Source organism: Nuphar pumila, chromosome 8 (assembly GCF_984573655.1).
Source record: "Nuphar pumila chromosome 8, dmNupPumi1.hap1.1, whole genome shotgun sequence".
Classification (NCBI taxonomy): domain Eukaryota; kingdom Viridiplantae; phylum Streptophyta; class Magnoliopsida; order Nymphaeales; family Nymphaeaceae; genus Nuphar; species Nuphar pumila.
The window spans coordinates 29,853,213-29,877,574 of record NC_143256.1 but is presented as its reverse complement, the minus strand read 5'-3'; the positions used below and the strand labels follow the sequence as shown (position 1 = coordinate 29,877,574).

Below are 24,362 nucleotides of genomic sequence, written 5' to 3'. Positions count from 1 at the left end.
AAAGAAGAAGAATACAAGAGGCATGACCTTGATTAAGTGTAAATGTTGTCAATGTAACACCGCCCACAATGAAAGCTGATGCCACTGGTAGGTACTGGAAATTGATGTGCATAAGAAAAAAAGCCATGAGATTAAACCACAAACCAAACTAGCAAAAGAATGAGAATAGTTACAAAAGTTGTATATCAGAAGGAAGTAAAGTCGGTCAATGCAGTTTGTCTACAAAAGATAAGCATGAAAGTAGACAAAGAGGAAGATGAAGACTACATACTGAAAATGTCTCAAATCCATTTAACTGGAATGGAGAAGGACTACTTTGGCTGACCGTGTAATGGCCACAGACAAGATCCATGGCATCCTGAAAGCCTCATTAATAACAGACCAGAGCAAGGGACTTCAGTAAATACTAATGTTTATTTCTTCTAATCCCAATTCAACATAAATTTAAAGGAAGAAAGAAGTGAGAACTTGATGGGTAAACCACAGTTTTATAAAGAGTAAAAGGAACAAACAGTTCAAGCAAAGCATAAGCAGAAGAAACAACCAACGACACAAACTTATAAAGACAGCATACCTGACGAATACCATCTTGAAAATTGTTCAAATAATAACGCGACAAGGCACTCAATCCATCATTAATCAACCCAGGTAGAGTCTGCCTTCCATATCTAAAAAACATAGATGCATGCATTTGCTTGAGGAAAAATGGAGAGAGAAACTGAAAACAAATTAACTGATAGGTGGTCACAAGTTTAATGGAATTTATCAAGTACCAGAAACAAATGCCACACAATACCTGACCACATCACGCTTTAGGGCAGGTGAACCAGAATACTGCAGACTAATATCATCACCCTGTGCAATCCATGCTACCAAGGCATGAAAGACATGAGATGAACATGCAATAAATATTTTCTTAATGCAGCACTTAGGACAAAACATACATATTTTAAATTTTTCATGTATATCAGGATGTTGGGATATGCAATCTGTTGGTGAAATTACTCCCATCCTTCGGAGCTGTAAGTTCAGAGCCTTTTCAGCTAAGAAGCACTGCAAAAGAATAAAATAGTCAAAGGATGTCAAAAATCACCACTATGATTAGGTATTATTCACAACGTCATTTGGCACCAACTTATCTCAATAAATGGGATAAGTTGGGACATTCATAATACAAGGTTTCATGCAACAATCCTAACTTATCCAAGTATTTTTTGGATAGGAGTGTGCATAAAACACCGTTATTGTTTAAACAGAAATACAGGGTGAGGGAAAGCCAAAGAACCACACTCAAACTCCAAGACCACATAGTACATACGAAACTTCATAAAACCTCCGAATCAGTGTTTTAAATGTGTGCTGACGTTGATTTTGAACACTGATATGGATCTTGGACCCATTAACCGAGTTCCATGATCCATATGGATGTGGATAAATAGGTTTTTAGAAATATAAATTTTAACTATAATAATTATAGAAAAATAATATATATGTATATATCTAATTAGAATTTTGTTTATGAAAGACTTTTATTTCCTTATGGAAATAGAAGACTTTCTACTTCTAGATAAAGACGTCCTCTAAGAGGAGTCCTTTTTATTATATAAAATCTGGCGTGAACTCTCTCTCCCAATATAGACTTTGAGAGAGAGAGAGAGAAAGGCGGAATAGAGAGAGAGACGCGTGAGAGGCAGTAGCGCCATCCTCTTCTTCAACGACTCCCTCCTTTTCTTCCCGAAACAGCAAATGTACGGGTCTTTTCCTCTTGGGATTCAATAAGTAAGGGACTTGGTTTAAATTGAATCGGCATGGGTTTAAGAACAGAGTTGAAATTGCGAATCAGTGTACAGATTTACGGTGCTCGATTCTTTTAAACCCTTGACTGTCCTTACTGATTTGGATAACAACTTATCGACTTCAGTTTTTATGAACCTAAAAGATCTAGTTTTCTTTTGCTGAGATCTTAGTTCTGTTTAAATCAAAATTAGTGTTTCAACTTGGGTCTGCGTATTATTGGATTGGATTCATGTCAGGCTTATAAAATTTTATTTGTGTTTCTGTTCCAAGGGGTTTCATTCTGATGGTTAGTTCCATTAATTTGTGGATGATTGTGTTCCTATGTCGGACTTCTATCACACAGTCCAAATTGTTGTTCATGTACACGTTTCCAAGAATCGCATATACCTATAAAAACCACTCAAGGATTTTATGTACAGGTTTCGTCGTATGCATCAAATCTTGGCTGATTCATGTAGCCATTCATTGATTTGATTGGATGGCATTAAATCAGAACTTCTGTTAAGAGATAATTAGAAATACACCCTGTGGTTCTTATTAGATTAGACTCATCAGACTTCTCCTGTTTTGCGTTTTCCAGATTTTTCTTAAACCTGTCATGTTTTAACTGCCTTGTTGTTTGAGACTTAGTTTAATTAAGCATGTATTATCCTTAGGCCTAGTTGAGGATTGTTTTTCATTTGCATACATTATGGATGTTAACAACATTAGAAATTAACATCTGTTTTGGTTTCGCAGTTCTGAAAGTGGGACTGTGACAGCGATACTGAGCGTTATACATGCTGTCTGTATTATTTCCAAGACTGCACATGGTTAGTTTATGCATATTAGAAGTCGTGGGTGTGTGCTGACGCTGAATATGTCTTGAATTAGATTTCTACAAAAACTCGATTCTGATTTATGCAAGTGTTTGAATCTGACTCTGATTTTGCGAATCTAGATTTATAAATATGATTTATAAGCTGTGATTACACATTTAAGCATTTAGATCTATGCCATGAAGCTGAATCCTGAACTTTAAATATAGGGGTCTATTTAAATCTGTAAATCTGAATTTCTGTTTTGTAAATTTGAGTTTTTACCTTGACCTAAAAATCCTGTTTATTTGGTACACAATCAGGGCTTTCAATTTGGGAACATAAACTGTTTTTATATTCGATAAACCAGGAACCGTCAGAATTAAACAAAATCTGAAGTTTTATTAGGTCTATAAAAATCTGATTGTTTCCTACAATCTGATTTCTATTAGAAATCATGAACCCTGTTTCGGCTATAACAGTGATTTGAAAATTTGATTGGAAATCAATTTGAAAAATCTGTTTTTTTCTTGAAGATTCTACGATCTGAATTTTTATTTAACCTGATTAAGTCTGAATTTTCTTTAGAAATTAGGAAATCTAATATGTCTTGAATATTGAGTCAAAATGCTGAATTTGATTGGTTAATCTATTTTCTTCCATAGTCAATTCCGCAAGAGTTTCGACTATTGATGACACACCTCCTCTATGAAGGAGAGCGGACTTAGTTCCCTCAAATTCGGGCCTAAGCCCATTCACAAATTGGTAGAAATGCTCCATTTTGATTTGGTTTTCACGGAGTTCTACATCTTGAGGGCAATACCATTTTGGCTCAAGAAGATTCAATTCATCCCAAAGGAGAGAGAGTGCATTGTAATATTCTCTAATACTCATCTCTCCTTGAGTCATAGTTCTCACCTTATTTTGAAGGTTACATATGTGGACAATATCTTTAAGACTATACATGTCTTTAAGATATTTTCATGCGTCACTAGCGAAATCAAATTTCGCTAAACTAGAACATTTATGAATATCCACACTATTGATGAGCCATCCAATTATCTTGGAATGATCAATCATCCATTCTTTCCAATTTTTCTCATAATTGGAAACGACTTTAGACATTTCCTCTCCTTGAAGAGCCACTTCTTTTTCATTCTCAATTTTGGTGAGAATGAGTTTGGGTTCTTTTTCGGTACCGTCCACCAAACCCCATAAGCCTTTTTTCCATATTTTGTGCTTTACTATGGATGCTCACATCACATAGTTTGTATCATTTAGGCGTACGGGAATGGAGACGATTACTTCCCTTTCATTCTCCATTCTTTTACAACAAGAAAAGAGAGAGATAGAGAGAGGAAAGTGAGAAAGAATGAGGAAAAGAAATACAAGGTTTGCTTGAGAGGTGGTGTGCTTCCGGATACAATGATTTGTTGTTTTCTTCAAGCTCACAATCCTCCTCCTTTTGATGCTTATCACGATTTCTCCTTTTGGAACAACGCTTCAAGGACTCCAAAGCTCTGATACCATGTAATGAGATGGACTAAATCCAAGAACGTCGCTTATGGACAAACAAGAACACACTTCAATCAAGTAGAATACTTGATTGAATCATCCAAACCACCCTCACAAGAGTCAAAAATATATATATTATTGTGTGGAGGAACTCTCCAAAAGAGAGAACAAATGCAAGGCCTTAATGGCCATTTTATACATGAGCAAGAGAGGGGGCAGCTCCAAGTGGTTGTTGGGGCTGCCCCCAACGGTCACATTTGTGACTGTTGGGGGCAGCTCCAACAGCTATTTGGAGTTGTTCCCTTAGTCTCAAAAAGCTGACAACAACCAAAAAAATAAATACAAAAATCGAAGAAAATAAAAAAGGAGAATAGTCAGCCCCTAATGGACTGACGCCTATTACAAGAAAAGACCGAAATACCCATGATGGATATTTCGATTTACATAGAATATAAATGCATATATGTATATCTTAACATTCGCCCCTGCCTACAGAAGATCGAGAGGCAGGGCAACAGCCCTGCCAGGCCAAACAGAGAGGCAGGGTGACAGCCCTGCCTGTCGGATGGTCCAAATGGCAGGGGCTTCGCCCCTGCCCGAGCAAGCTAAGAGGAGGCAGGGGCGAAGCCCTTGCCTGACGAGGTCCGAAGAGGGAAAGAGAGGGGGTGCTCGACACCCTCCCTTCTGACAGAACCAGAGCCACCCACCATGGTGGCTTCGGTCTACCGACCGAGAAAGGAAGAGCAGAAAAGGAGGCAGGACCTCGCTCTTGCCTGCTAAGAGGGCACGAAGGCAGGGGCGAAACCCCTGCCTGACGAAGGCAAAAAGGGAGGCAGGGGGCTTCACCCCTGCCGGTCGAAAGACCAAGAAGTCTATACACAGGCGGCAGGGGGCAATGTCCCTGCCTACCCGTCGAAAAACAAGAGGTAGGGGCATAAAGCCCCTGCCGATCGATCAAGCGTAGGCGGCAGGGGGCGTCGCCCCTGCCGGCCCGTCGAAAAACAAGAGGCAGGGGCAAAAAGCCCCTGTCGATCGATCGAACACAGGCGGCAGGGAGCGTCGCCCCTGCCGAAAAAGAAAAGAAGGAGACGAAGAAGACAAGGATGAAGAAGAGGACAACCATGAGGGAGCGGGGGGGTTACCTGTCTAAAAGTCGTCGGCGTCAAGCGGCCTCCGACGAGACTGCAGGTGAAGGGAGCAACGAGAGGGCGAGCGAGTAAACAGTTGCCGGACGGGGGGGTGGGGGGGTTCGGGTGAGTCGGGTGCCGACGTCAGGTGGCCAGAAAATGAGCAGGAGAGAGGGAGGGCTCGGGGAGGAAGCAGAGAACGGGGCAGATAGGGAGGGTGCTCGGGAAAGGGGGACGGCCACTGGGCTACCGGCGGCAGGTGGTCGGACGCAAAGCGAGCGTCATCGGCAAGAGCTCCGACGAGTTGTAGAGGATGAAGGGTAGAAGGGAAGGCAAGCGAAGTCGGGGAGAGAGAAGAGGGAGGCAGAGAGTAACAGAGAGAGAGGGTGATGCGGGGTGTTGGGTGAGGTCGTCGGCGAGGCTGCCGGAGAGAGGGACGTCGGGAGACGGTGGAGCCCGGCCGTGGGTCGCTGGTGGGGAGAGCAACGGGAGGGAGAAGGGAGCAGGAAGGGGGGGGGGGGGGGGGGGGAGGGGGAGGGGAGGGGGGGGGGTAGGTTTTCTCGAGTAAGAAACCCTGCCTCCTGTGCTCTTTAAAAATGCACGGGGGGTGGGGTGGGTACCCGGTTCGGGTCTGGGTCAGACCCGGATCCGATAACCTTTTTTGGGGGTCGTTACATAGATTTTCATAGGGTTGCAGCCCTCACATCACAAGGGAAAGAAGAGAGAGAAAGATGAGAAATCACTAGGGGACGCCCATCTATATTATTGCTTAAGGAGACGTCCTTAGGTGTGTATTTATATATAAAAGAAGTACAAAAGTTGTATTGCATCAGGACTGTTTCACAAGACTTTGAGTTGGACTAATCTTATACAACCATATGACCAAAAATACCCTCAGCTAGATTCCCATTACAATTAGGACTCCTATTATGACTTAAACACATTATGACACGTCACTCTTGTGACATGTCACCCTATCCTTTACATGTGCAACCAAACACCTTTATGGTTTAAACAGAAAATACAGAGCGAGGGAAAGCTAAATCACTGCACACTTGAAAAAAAGAGAGAATAGAAAATTTTGGAAAATCTCTCCCTTGTAGATTTCCTATTTCCAAAACCAATAATTGTGGAACTGCTGACACAGAAAAAAGTAATTAAAGGAATGAAGTGATAAAAAATATCTCACTCACATCATGAATGGAAAGAATAAACATTTGGAATGATATAGATGAACTACCAGAGACACCACAAAATCACCAAACAAATAAGCAATGCATTACTTTAAGAGAAGAAATAAAAGTAAAATCACAAACATAATAGGATAAACAGAACAGTTCCAAAGTTGTTAAATCATAGTTAGCAAAACTGCATATAAAACACATCTTTTTCAATAAAACTTTGAAACCAAAAAATAAAGATCAACTCCATATTTTTCAAAATATCACCAAAAAACTTTTTTTTCAAGAGAAACTTTTAGAACATGAAAATTCATGTATAGAAAAAACTTGAAAAAAAATCAATTATGGATCTAATTTTATTGGATTTTGGGATCGGATGACATTTAGTCTTGAATTTAAATCTTGTGCTTCCTATACCCTAACTTGATTTTCAAGGAAAAATATCATATTTATGTACCATATTGGTGACCTCATTTTATAACATTATAACCAAATTAAACTTGTCAACATTGTTTGCCAATTTTTCTGTAACTTGTTTTTTTTGTTTGGTGTCGTTTGTTCTTTTTGAATGCATAACCTTTTTAATCATGTATTTGTCATTTGATGATCTTTTTGTGTTTCACAGATTGCTACTATGATTATAAACTTATAATCAGGTTATAACTAGGGTTGGACAATGAGCCGGTACCCGTCGGGTTTTGGGGGGCTCAGGCCGGACTTTGATGACCTAGCCAGAAAAAAAACAGGCCAAGCCCAACCCAATAAGATATTGGGTCGGGCTTGGATATTGGATTCAACCTGAGTCAAGCCCTTATGGGTCCCTTAAAACTTAAAAAGTAAAACCTTTTAAGTTTTAAAAAAGTGTGCCCTCTCCTCCCACTCTTTACAAAAAAAGGCCAGCTGTCAAAGTTGCCAGTATGAAGCGACAGGAGAGAAGAAGAGAGATGTGTGCCTCTTTACCTCTTATTTCTTTGGAGGTGAACAGTCTGCCCTTCTCTTTCCTTTCCAACAATCCATAGTGCCTCTCTCTCTCTCTCTCTCTCTCTCTCTCTCTCTCCTTGTGCTAGCTGAGGGTCTAGTTTCCTTTTCCACCAGTTTTTATCTCGGCTTCATCTTAACCAGCATGCCCTGCAGACCTACCTGAAACAGGCCTGTCGAGCACTAATAGGCTCCCAATCGAGCCGGCACAACCCGACCCAATGTCCACCCATAGTTATAACCCAATACTTGATGCATCTTAAACAAATGAATCACAAAAGCAAGTATATTGACAATGGAAAATGATAAAAACAACCCTTCCTCCAATCAGACCCAAGCAGGGTTGTCTCCAAAAAAATCACAAATAGGTTCTTTTGTGGCACAAAGGCATTATCAAGTATTGCTGCTTTCTTAAAATATACAAATAAGAAGAAAAGCAATTAAGGAGAATCCTTCAAAACTGTCTTGGAAGAGAACTTACTGTCACATCCCAAAACAGACCCATAATTAGTCATGTCTTATGATGTGACTACTGCCTATTCGCTTCTATCTTCGGATCTTAAATAAACTGGACAATCAAAAGAAAACAAGAATTGAACATGTGCAGAGCAGTTTAATACAACACTATCCAATGAAACAACTATCACCAAAATCTTTAATACAAGCCAAAATACAATCCTTAGACAATTACAAGGTCTTTGTACATAAAGCTAACAGACTAGTGGCTCAAGTGTAAGTTAAGATGTTTGACTTGTTGCTATCTTCGTAGCAGTATCCTGTAAGCATCTTTCAAAATCTTTGCTACTTCTATGAAAATTCTCACTTTGAAACAATAATAATGATTAAAGAGCTATATATGTTCAATAAGCAACTAATTGCAGTTTTAATAATTAGGCTTCTGAAGTTTTCAAAAAAACAGAATGTAATGCTTGCGATTTTTGGTAATTATTAAATCGTTAATTTATGGTTTTCATACTTTAATTTGGTAGAATTAGAAATTTATCTAAACACCAACTCGAAATCAAAATTACAAATTGAATTGAGTCAATAGTTTAAATGAAATTTAATATGAAATTTAAATGGGCATCAAATTGGAATTAAATCACAGTTAGAATTTAATTTAATTTTACAAAAATTTAAGGTGAATTTGGATTCTCATTTGGATATGAGTTTTATTACTAAAGTATGGATATGGATCTGATGTGGCGTGCTTATATTGGTCTGGATCTCAATTGGATTTAAAATCCAGGAAGGAAATCCAAGAAAAAAAATCCAATTAGGCAAAATCATAGATTTGAATTGGTAATAAATTGGATTTAATATGGGCATTGAGTCCAATGGGCTGGACGTCCCTTGTGGACCTCACCTATGGATATGTTACATGATAGAAAAATATATATATATATATATATAATAATAAAATAAGTAGGATAAGTCTAGTAAAAATCCTTAGTCAAAAGAATATAGATTTTTCCTATATTTAATTTAGATAGTTCATTAAGAAGGAGCGCCACATTTGAATTCTTCTCAAATTGGACTCTCTAGGATGGGACGTCCCATCCTAGTGGGCCCTCCTACGTGGCTGGACATTTGTTAAAAAAAGAAAAAAAAAGGATAAATAATAAAGAGATAAGAAGGAAAAGAAAATCAAGAATCAAACTTTCCAAACAAGATCAAGAAAGGAAGATAGGCTAAATGGGGTGGACTCTTGAAAATTTCTATCTACAAGGGGACTGGAGACTGGAGATTGTGAGCCCTGTGACTGATTTTTGGGTTCTCTGACAGAGTGGCTCCTTTGTGATAGACGATTTTACTGTCTTGGTTTATTTGACATTTATTCACTGATTAATAAAGTTTGATTCAATCTTCTTTAATTCAATGCACAATGAGTTTGTGGTTTGGAATATTAAATCTGTGAGACTCCAGATCCTTGGATTTGTTTTCGCAATTGTTTTAAAAAAAAATCACTATTTTTACCAAGGTTGTTAAATGCGCTGAGGCGAAGCGAGGCGTTGAGCATGTTACGAAGCGAGGCGTAAGCCTCGAGGCGTTGGAGCGTACGCTTCATGATCAATCGGGTCCAATCGAACCCGATCCATTTTCACCCCCCGAGACCCGGACCCCTAGGGCATCCTCATCTCTCTCTCTCTCTCTCTCTCTCTCTCTCTCTCTCTCTCTCTCTCTCTCTCTCTCTCTCTCTCTCTTCGGCACCGTCCGCTCCCTCGCCTAGTTCTGCCTCACCGGCTCCCAGAAGGACCGCAACCGATTCTCCGACCAGATACCCTCGGAGATCGACTCGTTGCAGGGGCTATCTATCCTGGATCTGAGCCACAACGAACTCAACGGCGGCATCCCCACGTCGCTCGCCTCCCTGTCGTCCCTAAACAGTCTGGACCTCTCAGAGAACAACCTCTCCGGCGAGATACCGCCGGAGCTCGGCAGACTGAAGCCGACCTTCTGCAACTTCTCCGGCGACGCCCTCACCGGAAAGATCCCCAACGCCTTCGACACTGCGGCGTTCGACCAGAGCTTCCTCCAGAACCCCCAACTCTGCGCGTCCGACCCTTCCCTAACCCGAACACTCCGGCTGTGCTCCTCTGACGGCGCAAGTGCAAGGGAGGTTTCCCCGGCGGTTCTCATCGTGATCCTTGTCGTCGTCGGGATCCTTGCCCTCTTCGCCGTCGGCTTCGCAGCGCCAACCTGCTCGTCAATGTCCCCGGCGGCAGATTTTGGCAGGAAAGGGGCGGTTTGTAGGGACTACACAGATGGGTACGCTTTAGAAGCGAAGCGCGTTTCAACTTGAGGCGTGCGCTTCACATGAGTGAAGCGTGCGTTTCAAGCCTGAAACGCCTCAATGCAACGCCTCGATACCTTGAGCGTGCGCTTCGCCTATGAGGCGTACGCTTCAGGTATTGAGGCGTACGCCTCTCACAACACTGATTTTTACGAGGATTAGTTAGGGTCGTTACAGAGTTGGTATCAGAGCCAGACCGCAAAACCATGCATTGAATTATTTTGAGATACCAAATTGTCTTTCTATAAGACAGAGTTGTATTTAGGCCTGTTAGATCTGTCAAAACCATTACCAGAAAGTCATAACTCATACTCCATAAGCCGTCTACATCACTGGTTAGAGTCATCTTGTAAAAAAAAATTCCTTACTGTTTTGAAATTGCTGAATTTCTATGTTTTATCTTTATTTTATAGATGTATACCCGTGCCCGCGCTTCGTCTTCTAGCGCTCCAACTGACTGGCAGGAGTAGAGGGACTTTCTTAAGAATGCCCTCAATACCCTAGCAGCGACGGTGACTACACATGTCCAGGCGCAGGTGGCGCAGCAGACGACATGTGTTCATCCCACCGAGGTTACTCTGAACCCAGGTGATGTGACGTTTGAGAAGTTGGATCCCCCAACTTTCTCAAGAAAGGCTGACTCAGAAGCAGCTGAGAGTTGGGTCGAAGAGATAAAGAAGGTTTTTCACATCCTACCTGTGTCTGAGGACAGGCAGACAAATTTTGGCACGTACCTATGTCACATGGGTGCCGGTACGGGTACGAGTGCGACATGGGTGCAGAGCAATTTCAAAAATTTTGGACACGGGGACACAGCTATATATATATATAATAATAAGACTCGGTTATATATATATTTTAAATATATAAAAAGATAGATTTTTTTTAGTTTTTATACGTCTTTTGCCCTAAAATGGACAAAAATAGACTCGGTCAAAGTTGACCGAGTCCAAAATGTGGACGGACTCGACCCCGGTGCGTTGATCGAGTCTGACACTTGGTTGACTGTGTCTGAAGCCACACCCGTGTCGGGGCGTGTCGACGCAGGTGCGTCGACCTTATAGCTGAGTCCGTCTGACTTAGGCACGTACCGACTGAAGGGTGATGCTAAGAAGTGATGGGACACCCTGCGATGGGTGAAGTTGTTAGAATACAGTTTGCATATGCGTATGGATCTGGATCCAGATCCATACGCATATTATATGAAACACATGATAAATAGGCTCATTAATGGCATACTTGTAATATGTATACCTCTTTACTTTTATAAGGTTTAGGGTTTTGGAGGTCGAGCATTGTGTACCGCCCCAGCCTTTGCGTATCTCTCTCTCTCTCTCAATCTCTCTCTCTTTCTCTCTCTCCCTGTTTCCTGTGAAGGTTGTACCATATATCAAATCTGATATGGTATCAGAGCTTAGGTTAATTGCGTGAAGAAGTTCTGAACAGCGTGAACACCCCCTCAATGTGATTCTTCAGCGTGGATCGTGATTCTCCAGCGTGAACCCCCCCTCAGCGTGATTCTTCAGCGTGGACTGTGATTCTTCAACGTGAATAGCAAACCCAGATCATGATTCTTCAGCGTGAACAACTCCCAGCGTGATTCTTCAGCGTGATTCTTCATCGTGAACAACTCCCAGCGTAAACAGGTATTCAGCGTGATCAGTTTCTCTTTATCTCAAATTTCATTCTTCTGAAATCTGAAATCTCATCTCTATTCTGAAAGGTGGTACCTTTTCCTTCATCTTTTCTTTCAGCGTGCTCATTTTTTTTTTGTTACCCATTTTTTTTATTATTCTTGTTCATTGATATTAGTTTATCCTCTTCATTCCATCGTCTGTGTTGATTTCATCTTCTCTTCAACACCAACGACTGGTTTTCAGACCTGTGTTGGTTCCATCTGCACTCAACACAAACCGACTGCAGTTCCCTTTTTTATTACAAACCAGTTTTCTCTGATTCCACAAGTTTTCTTTCCTTTATTGTTGTTTCAGTGTTCTTTGTGCAACACTTTTGGTAGTACAGACCTTATTCACTGCTATGAATTTCTCTTCGTCATCCGGTCCCTCTGCCAATTTCCTTAGTCAGCTCGTTACAGAAAAACTTTCTCATTCTAATTTTTTGACCTAGAAGAGGCAAATCCTTCCTTTTATACGGAGTCAGGATCTCGATAAACACTTGGATGGTTTAGTTTCTATACCACCACGGCTTATTTTGCAGGAAACCAAGGATAAGAAGGGTGACACAATTACCATTTCCATTAAGAATCCAGAGTATACAGCTTGGAGGAAGCGGGATCAGTCTTTGGTTGCTTATATTACGTCAACACTCTCTCAAGAAGTGTTGGTTACTCTTTCCGATGATTGCACTGCGGCAGATCTGTGGAGTAAGCTGTCTCAGACATACTCTCAGATATCAGAAGCCCGAGTTATGTACTTAAAAAATGAATTTCAAAGTTTGAAGAAAGGCTCCATGACCGTCATGGAATACATAGGCCGCTTGAAGAGCATTACTGATCAATTGGCTGTTGTTGGAAGTGCTATTGCAGATAAAGATAAAGTTCAGCAACTTCTCAATGGATTGGGTCCTGATTTTGACATGTTTACCACAGCTTTATCATGCCTTCCTCACTTGCCCACTTTTGACGACCTCCAAGCGAAACTTCTCCAGCATGAGATGATTATGAAGCAAAGGGCAGAAGGAAATGAGTCAGCTCGTCCTCATTCAGTTTTGGCCATGGACACTTCTGTAGGTTTTGGACGAGGGAATGGAGGGTATCAAGGAGGCAGAGGCCGCGGACGTTTCGGGCAGAGAGGACGTGGTATCTTACCTACACCTAATATTTCAGGAGCTTTTAATACAGGGAATCAGAGGAGAGTGCCCACTTGTTTCTTATGTAACAAAAGAGGACATGTGAAAGCTGATTGTTGGTTCAATCCACAGAATAGAGGAAAACTAAACAAAATTGAAAATAAATCAACTACTGCTGGGGACACAAAAGTGCCATCCACAGATGTGCAACAACTTTTGTTATCAGCATTGTCACAGATGACGATCAAGCAAAATGAACAAGGCGAATGGTATGTTGATTCAGGTGCTGCCACACATGTTACGGGTAATGCGGGTAAGTTATCTCACTTATTGCCTTATTTTGAAAAAGGTAGTATAGTTACGGGAGATGGAACTTATCACTCAATTAGTCATACTGGCAATGCACATATCCCTATGTCAAAGTCCTCACTTCATTTGTCAAATGTCCTTCTTGCTCCTAATATTAAAAAGAACATTGTTTCTGTAGCTAAACTTGTTGACGATATGAATTCTTCCGTCGAATTTACTCCCTCTTCTGTTTATGTTAAGGATCTACGAACGAAGGAGACGTTCGCTAAGGGGGAGCGACAAGGAAACATGTACGTCTTCAAGGAGATTCTTCCAGTGTCTTCGCCCTCAGTCCCAGTCCTTCAGTTGAAGTCGTCCAAGCATTCTTCAGTGTCTTCGCCTTCAGAGTCTTTGTTTTTTCCTTCATTAGAAGTTTTTAATTCATCTCATTGTAATAAGCCAGATATTTGGCATAGTCGTTTGGGACATTGTAGTCGAGGTTTCGTTGAAAATCTTGTATCTGATGGTCTCCTTCCAGAGTCTAGTTTAAGTTCATTTTTTGATAATAATAATAAATGTTCTTCATGTGAACTCTGCAAAAGCCATGTTCTTCCCTTTCATATTATCAATAAAAGAGCTTCAAAGCCATTTGAGATTATTTGTTCCGATGTTTGGGGACCCGCACCTATTCCTTCTCTTTCTGGCAGTCGTTACTATGTTGTCTTTATTGATTCCTATTCCCGTTATACTTGGATATATTTCTTAAAACACAAGCATGAAGTTTTTCAAATATTTCGGGAATTCCATTCGATGGTCAAAACAAAGTTTGCTTGTGATATTGTGCATTTACAATGTGATGGTGGAGGAGAGTATTCGTCGAACGAGTTTATTGCCTTTCTTCGAGATAAAGGAATAAGCCGACAGGTTTCTTGCCCTCATACTCCTCAACAAAATGGGGTTGCGGAGAGGAAACACAGGCATATTGTCGAGAGTGCGATGAGCATGTTACATGATAGCAATGTGCCCGTTAGTCTCTGGACAGAAGTTTTTCACACATCTGTTCATATCATCAATCGTCTTCCTATGACACTCTTGGATCGGAAATCTCCCTATTATACTTTATTTGGGCAACATCCCTCTTACGATGAACTGCGTGTTTTTTGTTGTGTATGTTATGTACATATTGATTCATCTCTGCGAAATAAGTTTCAGGACAAGGCTGTCAAGTGCAGATTTGTTGGGTATGTAGATGAATACAACGGTTATCGATGCTATGACCCTACTACAAAACGTATTAGGACCTCCAGAAATGTTGTTTTTGATGAACAAATTTTTCAGGTCAATGACTCTGCAGTGTTGCCACCTCGAGAATTAGAAGTATATGATCCATGGATGAGCGCAGATCTTTTTGCTAATACAGGAGAAACATGTCACACAAATTGTCCTTCCTTCGGCTTGAGTAGGGAGTTGAATGACTCACAAATGCATGGTGAATTATCTCCAGTTGAGCCCACCCCAGTAGAACGTTTCTCTGGACATATATACACTAGACGGGACAAAAATACAGAGCCAAGGAATGTGGAGGAAAGCATCGCCAATGATTCGGCTCAAAGGCCGTCACGCATTAAGCATCCTATTCAACGATGGGTGAGTTATGAGACCTTCTCCCTTGATTTCCAGTTGTTTATGTCTCAACTCACAAAACAGGATGAACCCACTTGTTTTAATCAAGCTCTTCAATCCCGTCATTGGACTGAAGCTATGAATGAAGAAATGGAAGCTCTCCATGAATGCCAGACTTGGGAAATAGTCCCTCGGCCAAAAGAAAAGAATGTAGTTGGCTCAAAATGGGTTTATAAAATAAAATATAAGCCTGAAGGAAGTATTGACAGATATAAGGCACGACTTGTTGCTCGCGGATTCACACAACAATATGGTGAAGACTACGACGAAACTTTTAGTCCCGTAGTCAAAATGGGTACTATTCGTATAATCATATCCCTAGCAGTCGATCAAGGTTGGAGCCTTAGCCAGATGGATGTTAAAAATGCATTCTTGCATGGAACTTTAAAGGAAGAAGTGTATATGGAGCAACCACCTGGTTATGCCGAGAAGGATCCTATTGCCTGGGTGTGCAAACTAAGGAAATCTCTGTATGGGTTGAAACAGGCGTCCCGTTCCTGGTTTGAAAGTTTCTCTATGCAGATTCAAAGTTATGGTTTTAGAAGATGCTCTCTGGATCACTCACTCTTTATTTACCAAAAGGCGGACATTGTTATACTTCTTCTTATATATGTTGATGACATTGTGATCACTAGAAGCTCAGATAGTCATGTGCAAGACGTGAAACAGTTTTTAATGAAAACTTTCAAGATGAAAGATTTAGGGGAGTTGCGGTACTTTCTTGGTGTGGAAGTTGACAGACAACAAAACACATTGACACTCATGCAACAAAAATACACTCTTGACCTTCTTGAAAGAGCCGGGATGACGAATTGCAAACCAGTCAGCACTCCTAGTGTATTACATCAAAGACTGAGCTCTGAAGATGGTCATCTTTGTGTCAACCCTACAACGTATAGAAGTCTCGTGGGGATGTTACAGTACTTGACCTTTACCAGACCTGATATAGTTTATGCTGTCAATCAGGTATCCCAGTTTATGCATGCTCCAACAGAGGGTCATATGGAAGCTGTGAAGCGCATTCTACGCTATTTAAAAGGAACTATAGGAGATGGACTTGTTTATCGCAAGAACGATGATCTGCATAGAGGCCATGCACTCATTACTTATACAGACGCAGATTGGGCAGGGGATCCAGATGAGAGACGATCTGTCTCTGGATATTGTGTTTATATTGGGCACAATTTAGTGTCCTGGAGCAGCAGAAAACAAAAGGCAGTGGTACGCACGAGTACAGAGGCTGAATACAGATCGATGGCTGCAGGCACGGCAGAAGCCACATGGATTAGACACTTATTGAGTGATCTTGGGGAGACAATTATTCGATCATTTCTTTTATGTGACAATCAAAGCGCAATAAACATTGCATGTAATCCTATCCAGCATAGCAGAACGAAGCACATTGAGATTGATCAACATTTCATACGGCAGAAAGTCGAGATGAAGGAGATAGAACTACGTCATGTTCGTATAGAAGATCAAGTGGCAGACCTGTTTACCAAGGGATTGACAGGACGTCAATTTTGGCTATTAAAGAGCAAGTTGTACATGCTCCAAAATCACGTACAACTTGAGGGAGGGTGTTAGAATACAGTTTGCATATGCGTATGGATCTGGATCCAGATCCATACGCATATTATATGAAACACATGATAAATAGGCTCATTAATGGCATACTTGTAATATGTATACCTCTTTACTTTTATAAGGTTTAGGGTTTTGGAGGTCGAGCATTGTGTGCCACCCCAGCCTTTGCGTATCTCTCTCTCTCTCTCTCTCTCTCTCAATCTCTCTCTCTTTCTCTCTCTCCCTGTTTCCTGTGAAGGCTGTACCAGATATCAAATCTGATAGAAGTATGCTAGTGTGGAAGATATTCCTTGGGAGACGTTCAGAGGGGAGTTCCTGAATGCATATTTTCCATCCTTCGGCCGAGAGTGCATGCAGCAGCAGTTTCTCGAGTTGGTTAAGGAAAACATGAGTTTGGTGGACTACACCACCAAATTTCGGAGTTTAGAGTGCTATTGCCCGAACCTATTCGCTGACGATAAGGCGAGGGCAACGAAGTATGTTCGTGGTTTGAATGACAGCCTTCGAGTTCGCATGATGACGAGCCGTCCCACCTCGTTCAGTGATGCGATAGAGTTTGCATCCATCCCGAACGAGGAGTGAGAGTTGTCAAGAGCGGATCGCAGAAGAAGGGAGGCAACGTGAGCGGCATCGATATGCGAGGAAGAACCCACCTGCGGGCGGCAAGGCGCAGAGGGGTAAGCCGAAGAGACAGAGGACCCAACTGGGGAACCATCAGGGGGCCCAGTAGAGGCAGCAACAGGGGAAGGCTCAGACCGTGTGTCGGAGGTGAAACAAGAGCCATCCTCAGGGCTCTTGTCTGCTCTTTAAGGGGGTCTGCTACCAGTGTCAGCAACGAACACATCGCCTCTTACTGTAACGCCCCAAAATTTCAAACTTGCAAACCTTTCAGAAAACAGGCAAGAGACTAGGAAAAATCTTTTTCCTTCAGAGTTTGTTTATGAAATCAGTGGAAGACTATTCTTTTGTTAATACAGAAGGCAAACTGACAACTTTGGGCACGTTAGCTAAAAGAACCAAAACTCACAAATTCGGATATCCCAAGAAAAATCCGCTACAAACCCAAAACGTCCAGCACGCGAGCTAAAAGCAGAAAGAAGAAGTCTTGAAGCTATTTTGCAATCGCGCCATCTCCCGTGGTGTACCTAATCATCACATGTACCCATAGAATGGGTTACTTTCGCGAAAAACTAGTAGGTGCACAAAAGAGACTACAGGAAACTGAATTAAGTACGTTTAATTCAGCAGATTATGCAGTTAAAAGCAGATATGCAGTTAAACAGGTAAGCAGTACAAACGGATAAGTAGTGCAAGCGAGTAAGTAGTGCAAGCGAATAAGCAGTGCAAACGCGTAAGTAGTGCAAATGCGCAAGTAGTTCAAAGCAAGTAAGCAGTGCAACTGACAAACGCAGCATACGATTCAATTGATTGTAGGCTGTGAACCACCACGCAACTAGCTTGTTCTCATTCCTAGAACGAGGTTTCTGCATCTAATCATTATCAAGTCATCGTTTATCGCCCTCACTACTTCTAACAAACGCTTGTCCTGAACCACCTTAAACTATTCTCATCTCTCAAGGCCTTACGGGGCCAACTGTCACCGATTATGACTCACTAAGGTGTCATACTTTCTCAGAAAAGCCCACCCTTCCGTAGAAGGTCCAAAATTCTAAAATCGCTAAAAATCTGATTCTCACATCAGGGATCAGCATGTAATCATGATAAAGCAGAAAGCCAAAACTATAGATTCGTAAGTGGTTATCTCAAACAATTGTAGAAGGTAGATGAGATGCGCAGACACCTAGGTAGAGAGAAAGAGAGAGAGACGGCTGCAAAAATAAGAGAACACGTTAACTGTTATTAGGGCTAATCTCTATGTTAAATAGAGAGAGGCCAAAAGGAGAAATTACAGATAAGTCCTTCATTAAATTAAAATATCAAATAACCTCTAATCTAAGAAAACTTAAACTTAAAACCTCTTAATCTCAACACTCCCCCTCAAGCTGGAGCATAGATATCAATCATGCTCAGCTTGTCACAACATTTTGAGAAATTTGGTCTAGCAAGAGGCTTTGTAAATATATCTGCAACTTCGTCCTCCGACTTTAGATATTTGGTAGAGATATAACCAGCTTGAACCATATCTCTTACATAGTGGCAATCAACCTCAATGTGCTTTGTTCTCTCATGAAAGACAGGATTGTTCGCTATATATGTGGCAGCCTTGTTATCACACATCATGGTCATAGGAGAGGAAACCTTCACCTGAAGGTCATGAAGAACAGTACGGACCCACATCAATTCAGCAGTTGTTTGGGTCATAGCCCTATATTCTGATTCTGCACTCGATCTAGAAACCACATTTTGCTTCTTACTTCTCCATGAAATCAGGTTGTCTCCGAGAAACACACAGAATCCTGTGGTAGATTTTTTATCCACTATAGATCCTGCATAGTCAGCATCAGAATAGGCCACTATCTCCAGATTTCCACCTTTCTTGAATAATAACCCTTTTCCAGAGAATCATTATAGATGCATTCCAGTGTACCTCAGTTGGTTTGTCCATAAACTGGCTAACTTTGCTTACTGCTAAAGCAATATCCGGCCTGGTAACAGTTACATACAGTAGCTTCCCTACTAGTGAGAGATAGCTTTTGCTATCAACCGGTTTTGACCCTTCTTCAAACAACTGAACTTTATGGTCCATGGGAATATTTGCTGGTTTAGCTCCCAACATTCCCGTTTCCTTTAATAAGTCAAGAACATACTTCCGTTGAGACAAAACCATCCCTTCACGGTTCCTGGCAACTTCTATACCCAGAAAATATCTAAGTGAACCAAGGTCTTTTGTAACAAAGTGTTTTTGAAGATGAGCCTTTGTGGCTTCAATATTTTTCACATCGTCTCCTGTAAGAATGATGTCATCTACATATACCACCATAACAACTATGCCTGAGTTAGTTTTCTTGATAAATAGTGTATGATATGCAGCTGAACTGTTGAAGCCAAAGCGTGACATCACTTCAAACAGCTTTTGAAACCATGCACGAGGACTTTGTTTCAAGCCATAAATCGCCTTTTTCAATCTACACACCTTCTAACACTCTCCCTCGAGGTTGTTTCATGTAAACTGTTTCAGATAGATCCCCATATAGAAACGCATTCTTCACATCTAATTGACATAAGCTCCAACCATGATGAACAGCTACTCAGAGAACAAGACGAATGGTGCTCATCCGTGCAACAGGAGAAAAGGTTTCAAAGAAATCAATACCATATGTCTGAGTATATCCTTTTGCTACTAATCTTGCCTTGTACCGTTCAATAGATCCATCTGATTTGTACTTTATTGTATATACCCATTTGCATCCAACAATGTCAGCATCTACTGGGGAATCAACTAAATACCATGTATGCTGAGACACTAAAGCATCAATTTCTTCTTGCATAGCCAGCTTCCAGCGGTTATCTAGCTCTGCTTGTTGATAGTTCAGAGGAATCGTTTCAGCAAATAAGGCTGAAATAAATTTTTTCATCTGATTTCCAATTCTGACATCGGAGACAAAATGAGATATGGGATATAAGGTACACTGTCGTGTCCCCTTGAGTAGAGCAATAGGCCTGTTATCATCATCATGAAGATCACTATTGTCAGTAGTACTTACCTCAGGAGAAGAAGAGGATGGAGGCACGGGCAGAGGTGGAGCTCTACGTACATATACCAATGGAGGATTATTAAATCGCGAAGAGGATGAAGTTTGGTTCGGTACCAAGGGCAGAGATTCCAAAGGAAAAGGAGGTATAGGTAAAGGAAAAGGGTCAACTGCACCAACCTGCAGCGGGGAACCGATACTAGAGAAATATGGAGTGGATTCCAAGAAAGATACATCCGCACTGACATACTCTCGACGAGAAATAGGATCATAACATCGATATCCCTTTTGATTTTTTGGATAACCTATAAATATGCATTTTGTAGCGTGAGCAGATAATTTATCACGGTCAAGACCAAGTTTGTGTACAAAACAAACACATCCAAATATTTTTGGTGAGAAAGAGAAGAGTGGGGCATTAGGTTTTAGGATATGTAATGGAATTTGATCACCCACAGAAGATGAAGGCATGCAGTTGATCAGATAACAAGCAGTGGTAATCGCATCACCCCAATATAACGTAGGAACATTGGATTGAATCATAATGGTCCTGGCAACATCAAGCAGGTGCCGATGTTTTCGCTCAGCCACCCCATTTTGTTGAGATGAATAGGCACAGGAAGTTTGGGGTTGAATGCCATGATCTTGGTAAAATTGTAACAGAAGTTTTGATTTAAACTCAAGAGCATTATCAGTGCGAACAATCTTGACAATAGATTCAAACTGAGTTTTTATTTCAAGAATTAAGGATTTGATAATACTTGAAACTTCAGATCGTTCTTTTATTAAAAACACCCATGACAACTTAGAGAAGTCATCAACAATAACAAGATAATATCGACACTGAATCCTAGTAGGAATCTTACTAGGACCCCATACATCTGCATGAAGAAGTTCAAAGACTTTATGACTAGACTGACTCTGACTTGAAGGGAACAAACTTCGATGATGCTTGCCCAACTGACATGCTTCACACTGAAATGATGTAGTGGAAGGAATTTGAGGAAAGACAGACCGAAGCTTTGACAATGAAGGATGACCAAGACGCCGATGCCACTGAACAGGACTGGATGAGTGTTCCACTACAGCATGAACAGTCCCCACTGGATGATGTAGGTAGTAGACTCCATTTTCTTCATAGCCTCCACCAATCTTCTTCCCCGTCAGCAAATCCTGAAAATGACAACCCATCGGATCAAATATCACTCTACAGTTTAATTCTTTTGTAAGGCAGCTAACAGAGAGTAAACTTTGAGGAAAATTGGGAGCATAAAGAACATTTTTCAACTGTAAGGAGGAGGATATAGAAATGTTTCCCTGACCAACAACCGGTGAGGAACTCCCATAAGCTAATGAGACTCCTCGATGAACAGTAATATCCTTTAGATCTGAAAAAACAAGTGAATTTCCACACAAGTGTCTGGATGCACCAGAGTCAATAATCCACTTACTGTCATTCGGATGAAGATGATTCCCTGTTGAGTAGGCAACACCGGCTACAGGAGGGGCGGAACTCAAGGGGCGAAGAGCTATCAGCTCATCATATTCAACTCGACTGAGGATGATATTGTCACTTGCAGAGATATTATCATGTACATTTGTTGCCTCTAGTGTAGTAACATTTGCTTTAGGAGCATATGGCTTTGATGAAGAAGTGGTTGGCCGACCATGCTTATCCCAGCAACGATCTTCTAAATGTCCAGATTTTCCACAGAATGTACATTGAAGTTTTCCTCTGCCTCCCATACCTCGTCCACGACCTCGTCCTCTGATATTCTGAATATTTCCACGCCCATAACCAGATGAAACAACTAGAGCAGATGACTGAGTCACATGCTGAGATTGTGGAAGAGAGATTGCAAGCCTACTCAGACGATTGTATGCATCAACAAGAGTAGGTACATCTGATCCAGTCAACATTTGGACTTTTGCAACAGAGAATTTTGAAGATAGACCTGTAAGAAACCGAGCAACCATAGTCTGTTCTTGATGATCCTTTTGCTTCAAGCAATAAAGAGGCCTGTGAGCATTGAGTCTTTCAAACGCAGCTTTGATAGAGGCATAGTACTGGGCCAAGGTCTGATCTCCCTGTTGTAAATTATATATCTCATGTTCGACTTGCAGGATACGACTCACATTAGTCTCTTGTGAGTACGTATCTCGAAGATTGTCCCACATCTGTTTGGCTGTATTATAGTAAATTAAACCATCTGCAATATGGGGTTCAACACTATTCATGATCCATGACATAACTATGTCATTATCTTCATCCCAAGTAACATATTTTTTCATTTTTTCAGTGGGTTCGTCTTCCAACAAAATATGTTTTCTACGATGTCCAGATACCGACATCATAAAAGTTTTGGACCACCTGGCATAATTAGTTTCATTCAACCTTACAAAAGAGCCGTACGAGAAGGGATTGGCAAAAGCCTTATACTCCCCAATATTTTCAATTTTGGAATCACATTTCGAAGTTTCAGCCATACTGAAGATTTGATTCTATTTCAGCTGCAAAAAAAAAAATCAGATTCACTCACTTGAACAGCAAGTTTTATAAGCACGCGTCAGGCAAGTCCACGACTACACAGTTTTCCACACCAGAGATAGAATCTGGACAGGTTTCAAGCGACACAGGGAATAGCGTGTGTTACCATCACGCATCAGAGAATCACGCCTACCGTTTCCACGACAGAAAGACAACTGATACTAACATGCTTCTTTCACAGCACACATGTTAAAAAAAAAACACAACACAGCAGGGAATCGTGACTGTTGAAATCCATATTCTGAAATAAAACAACTAACTGAAATAAAACAACCAACTAAAATCTAGGGAATCACGACCAACAATAATATGCAGACGCAGAAAAGGAATCACGACAGTTGCTGCTCCCAGACATATAAAGCTCGACACCCAACAAGAATATCAGTTCTTTAGGGCACGGTTAAACAAATCAATCATATCTCGATCACGAGCAACAACACAGGAAATGAGATTGTCGCTGCTCCCAAACAGCAGGAAATCACGGCAGAAAAAAAATCCAAAACTGAGGAGCTCAAGGGTTACGGCTACCAGACCAAAGACACGCATCCACATCTGCTCCCTTAGATCTGATGACAGATCTGGGTCATGACCTTGGTCAAATCCCAGATCTGTTATCAGATCTTACACATAAAAAAAAAACAGCAAACCTGATTTCAATATTTGTTTTCGTTGGTGTAGATCAATCACTATTGATCATGCTCTTGAGATACCTAGCTTTGATACCATGTAGAAGGTAGATGAGATGCGCAGACACCTAGGTATATATATATATATATATATATATATAGATAGAGAGAGAGAGAGACGACTGCAAAAATAAGAGAACACATTAACTGTTATTAGGGCTAATCTCTATGTTAAATAGAGAGAGGCCAAAAGGAGAAATTACAGATAAGTCCCTCATTAAATTAAAATATCAAATAACCTCTAATCTAAGAAAACTTAAACTTAAAACCTCTTAATCTCAACAACAATCTCAGAAGATCATCACAGCTCACCACAACTTTTCATGGTAAGCAAAAACACAAGATCCACGTCGGATCGCTCGATCCGGGAGATATACGACCTGACAAGGAATTACCGCCCTAGAGGGTAAATCTGATCTTGAACCATACACTTCCTCGCAGGAGTTCACCGTCTTCGCGGCTACTCGTTCGTGTACAGTGTACATCCTCACAGAGATTCTACCGCTCTAGCCGGATTACCCGATCTGGAAAATGTACAACCTCACAAGGAATTACCGCCCTAGATGGTATACCTGGTCTTGGACCATACACTTCCTCATAGGAGTTCACCGTCTTCGCGGCTACCCGTTCATGGACAGTGTACATCCTCACAGAGAATCTACCACTCTAGCCGGGTCACCTAGTCTTGATCATACATACCCTCACAACGAGACCTTTGGAAAGCCGGTCCCCAACAAAAGCCCTAGCCAATGAAAATCATTGTGATACATGCATCAACGCAAATGACCGCTCTCATGGTCGATAGCCACTATTACAATCCTCAAATAGGACCTCAAAGCATGCGTAAACGACACATGAGAACACGCAGATATGGCAATCTAGTTGATTCTATAGGCGAAGAGTAACTAACTCTATCTGAC

General features: G+C 41.2%; 1 protein-coding gene across 2 annotated transcripts in view; it reads right to left on the bottom strand.

Moving 5' to 3' along the window:
* Positions 1–24,362, bottom strand: part of SAC8 (SAC domain-containing protein 8) — a 170,894-nt gene that overhangs the window by 489 nt on the left and 146,043 nt on the right. For both annotated transcript variants that reach the window (XM_090016125.1, XM_090016126.1), the window contains 5 exons: positions 945–1,053; positions 797–869; positions 575–668; positions 272–358; positions 28–94 (listed from right to left, as the gene is read on the bottom strand). In XM_090016125.1, the coding sequence (XP_089872251.1) occupies positions 28–94; positions 272–358; positions 575–668; positions 797–869; positions 945–1,053 (430 nt within the window). The remainder of the gene's footprint in view (positions 1–27; positions 95–271; positions 359–574; positions 669–796; positions 870–944; positions 1,054–24,362) is intronic.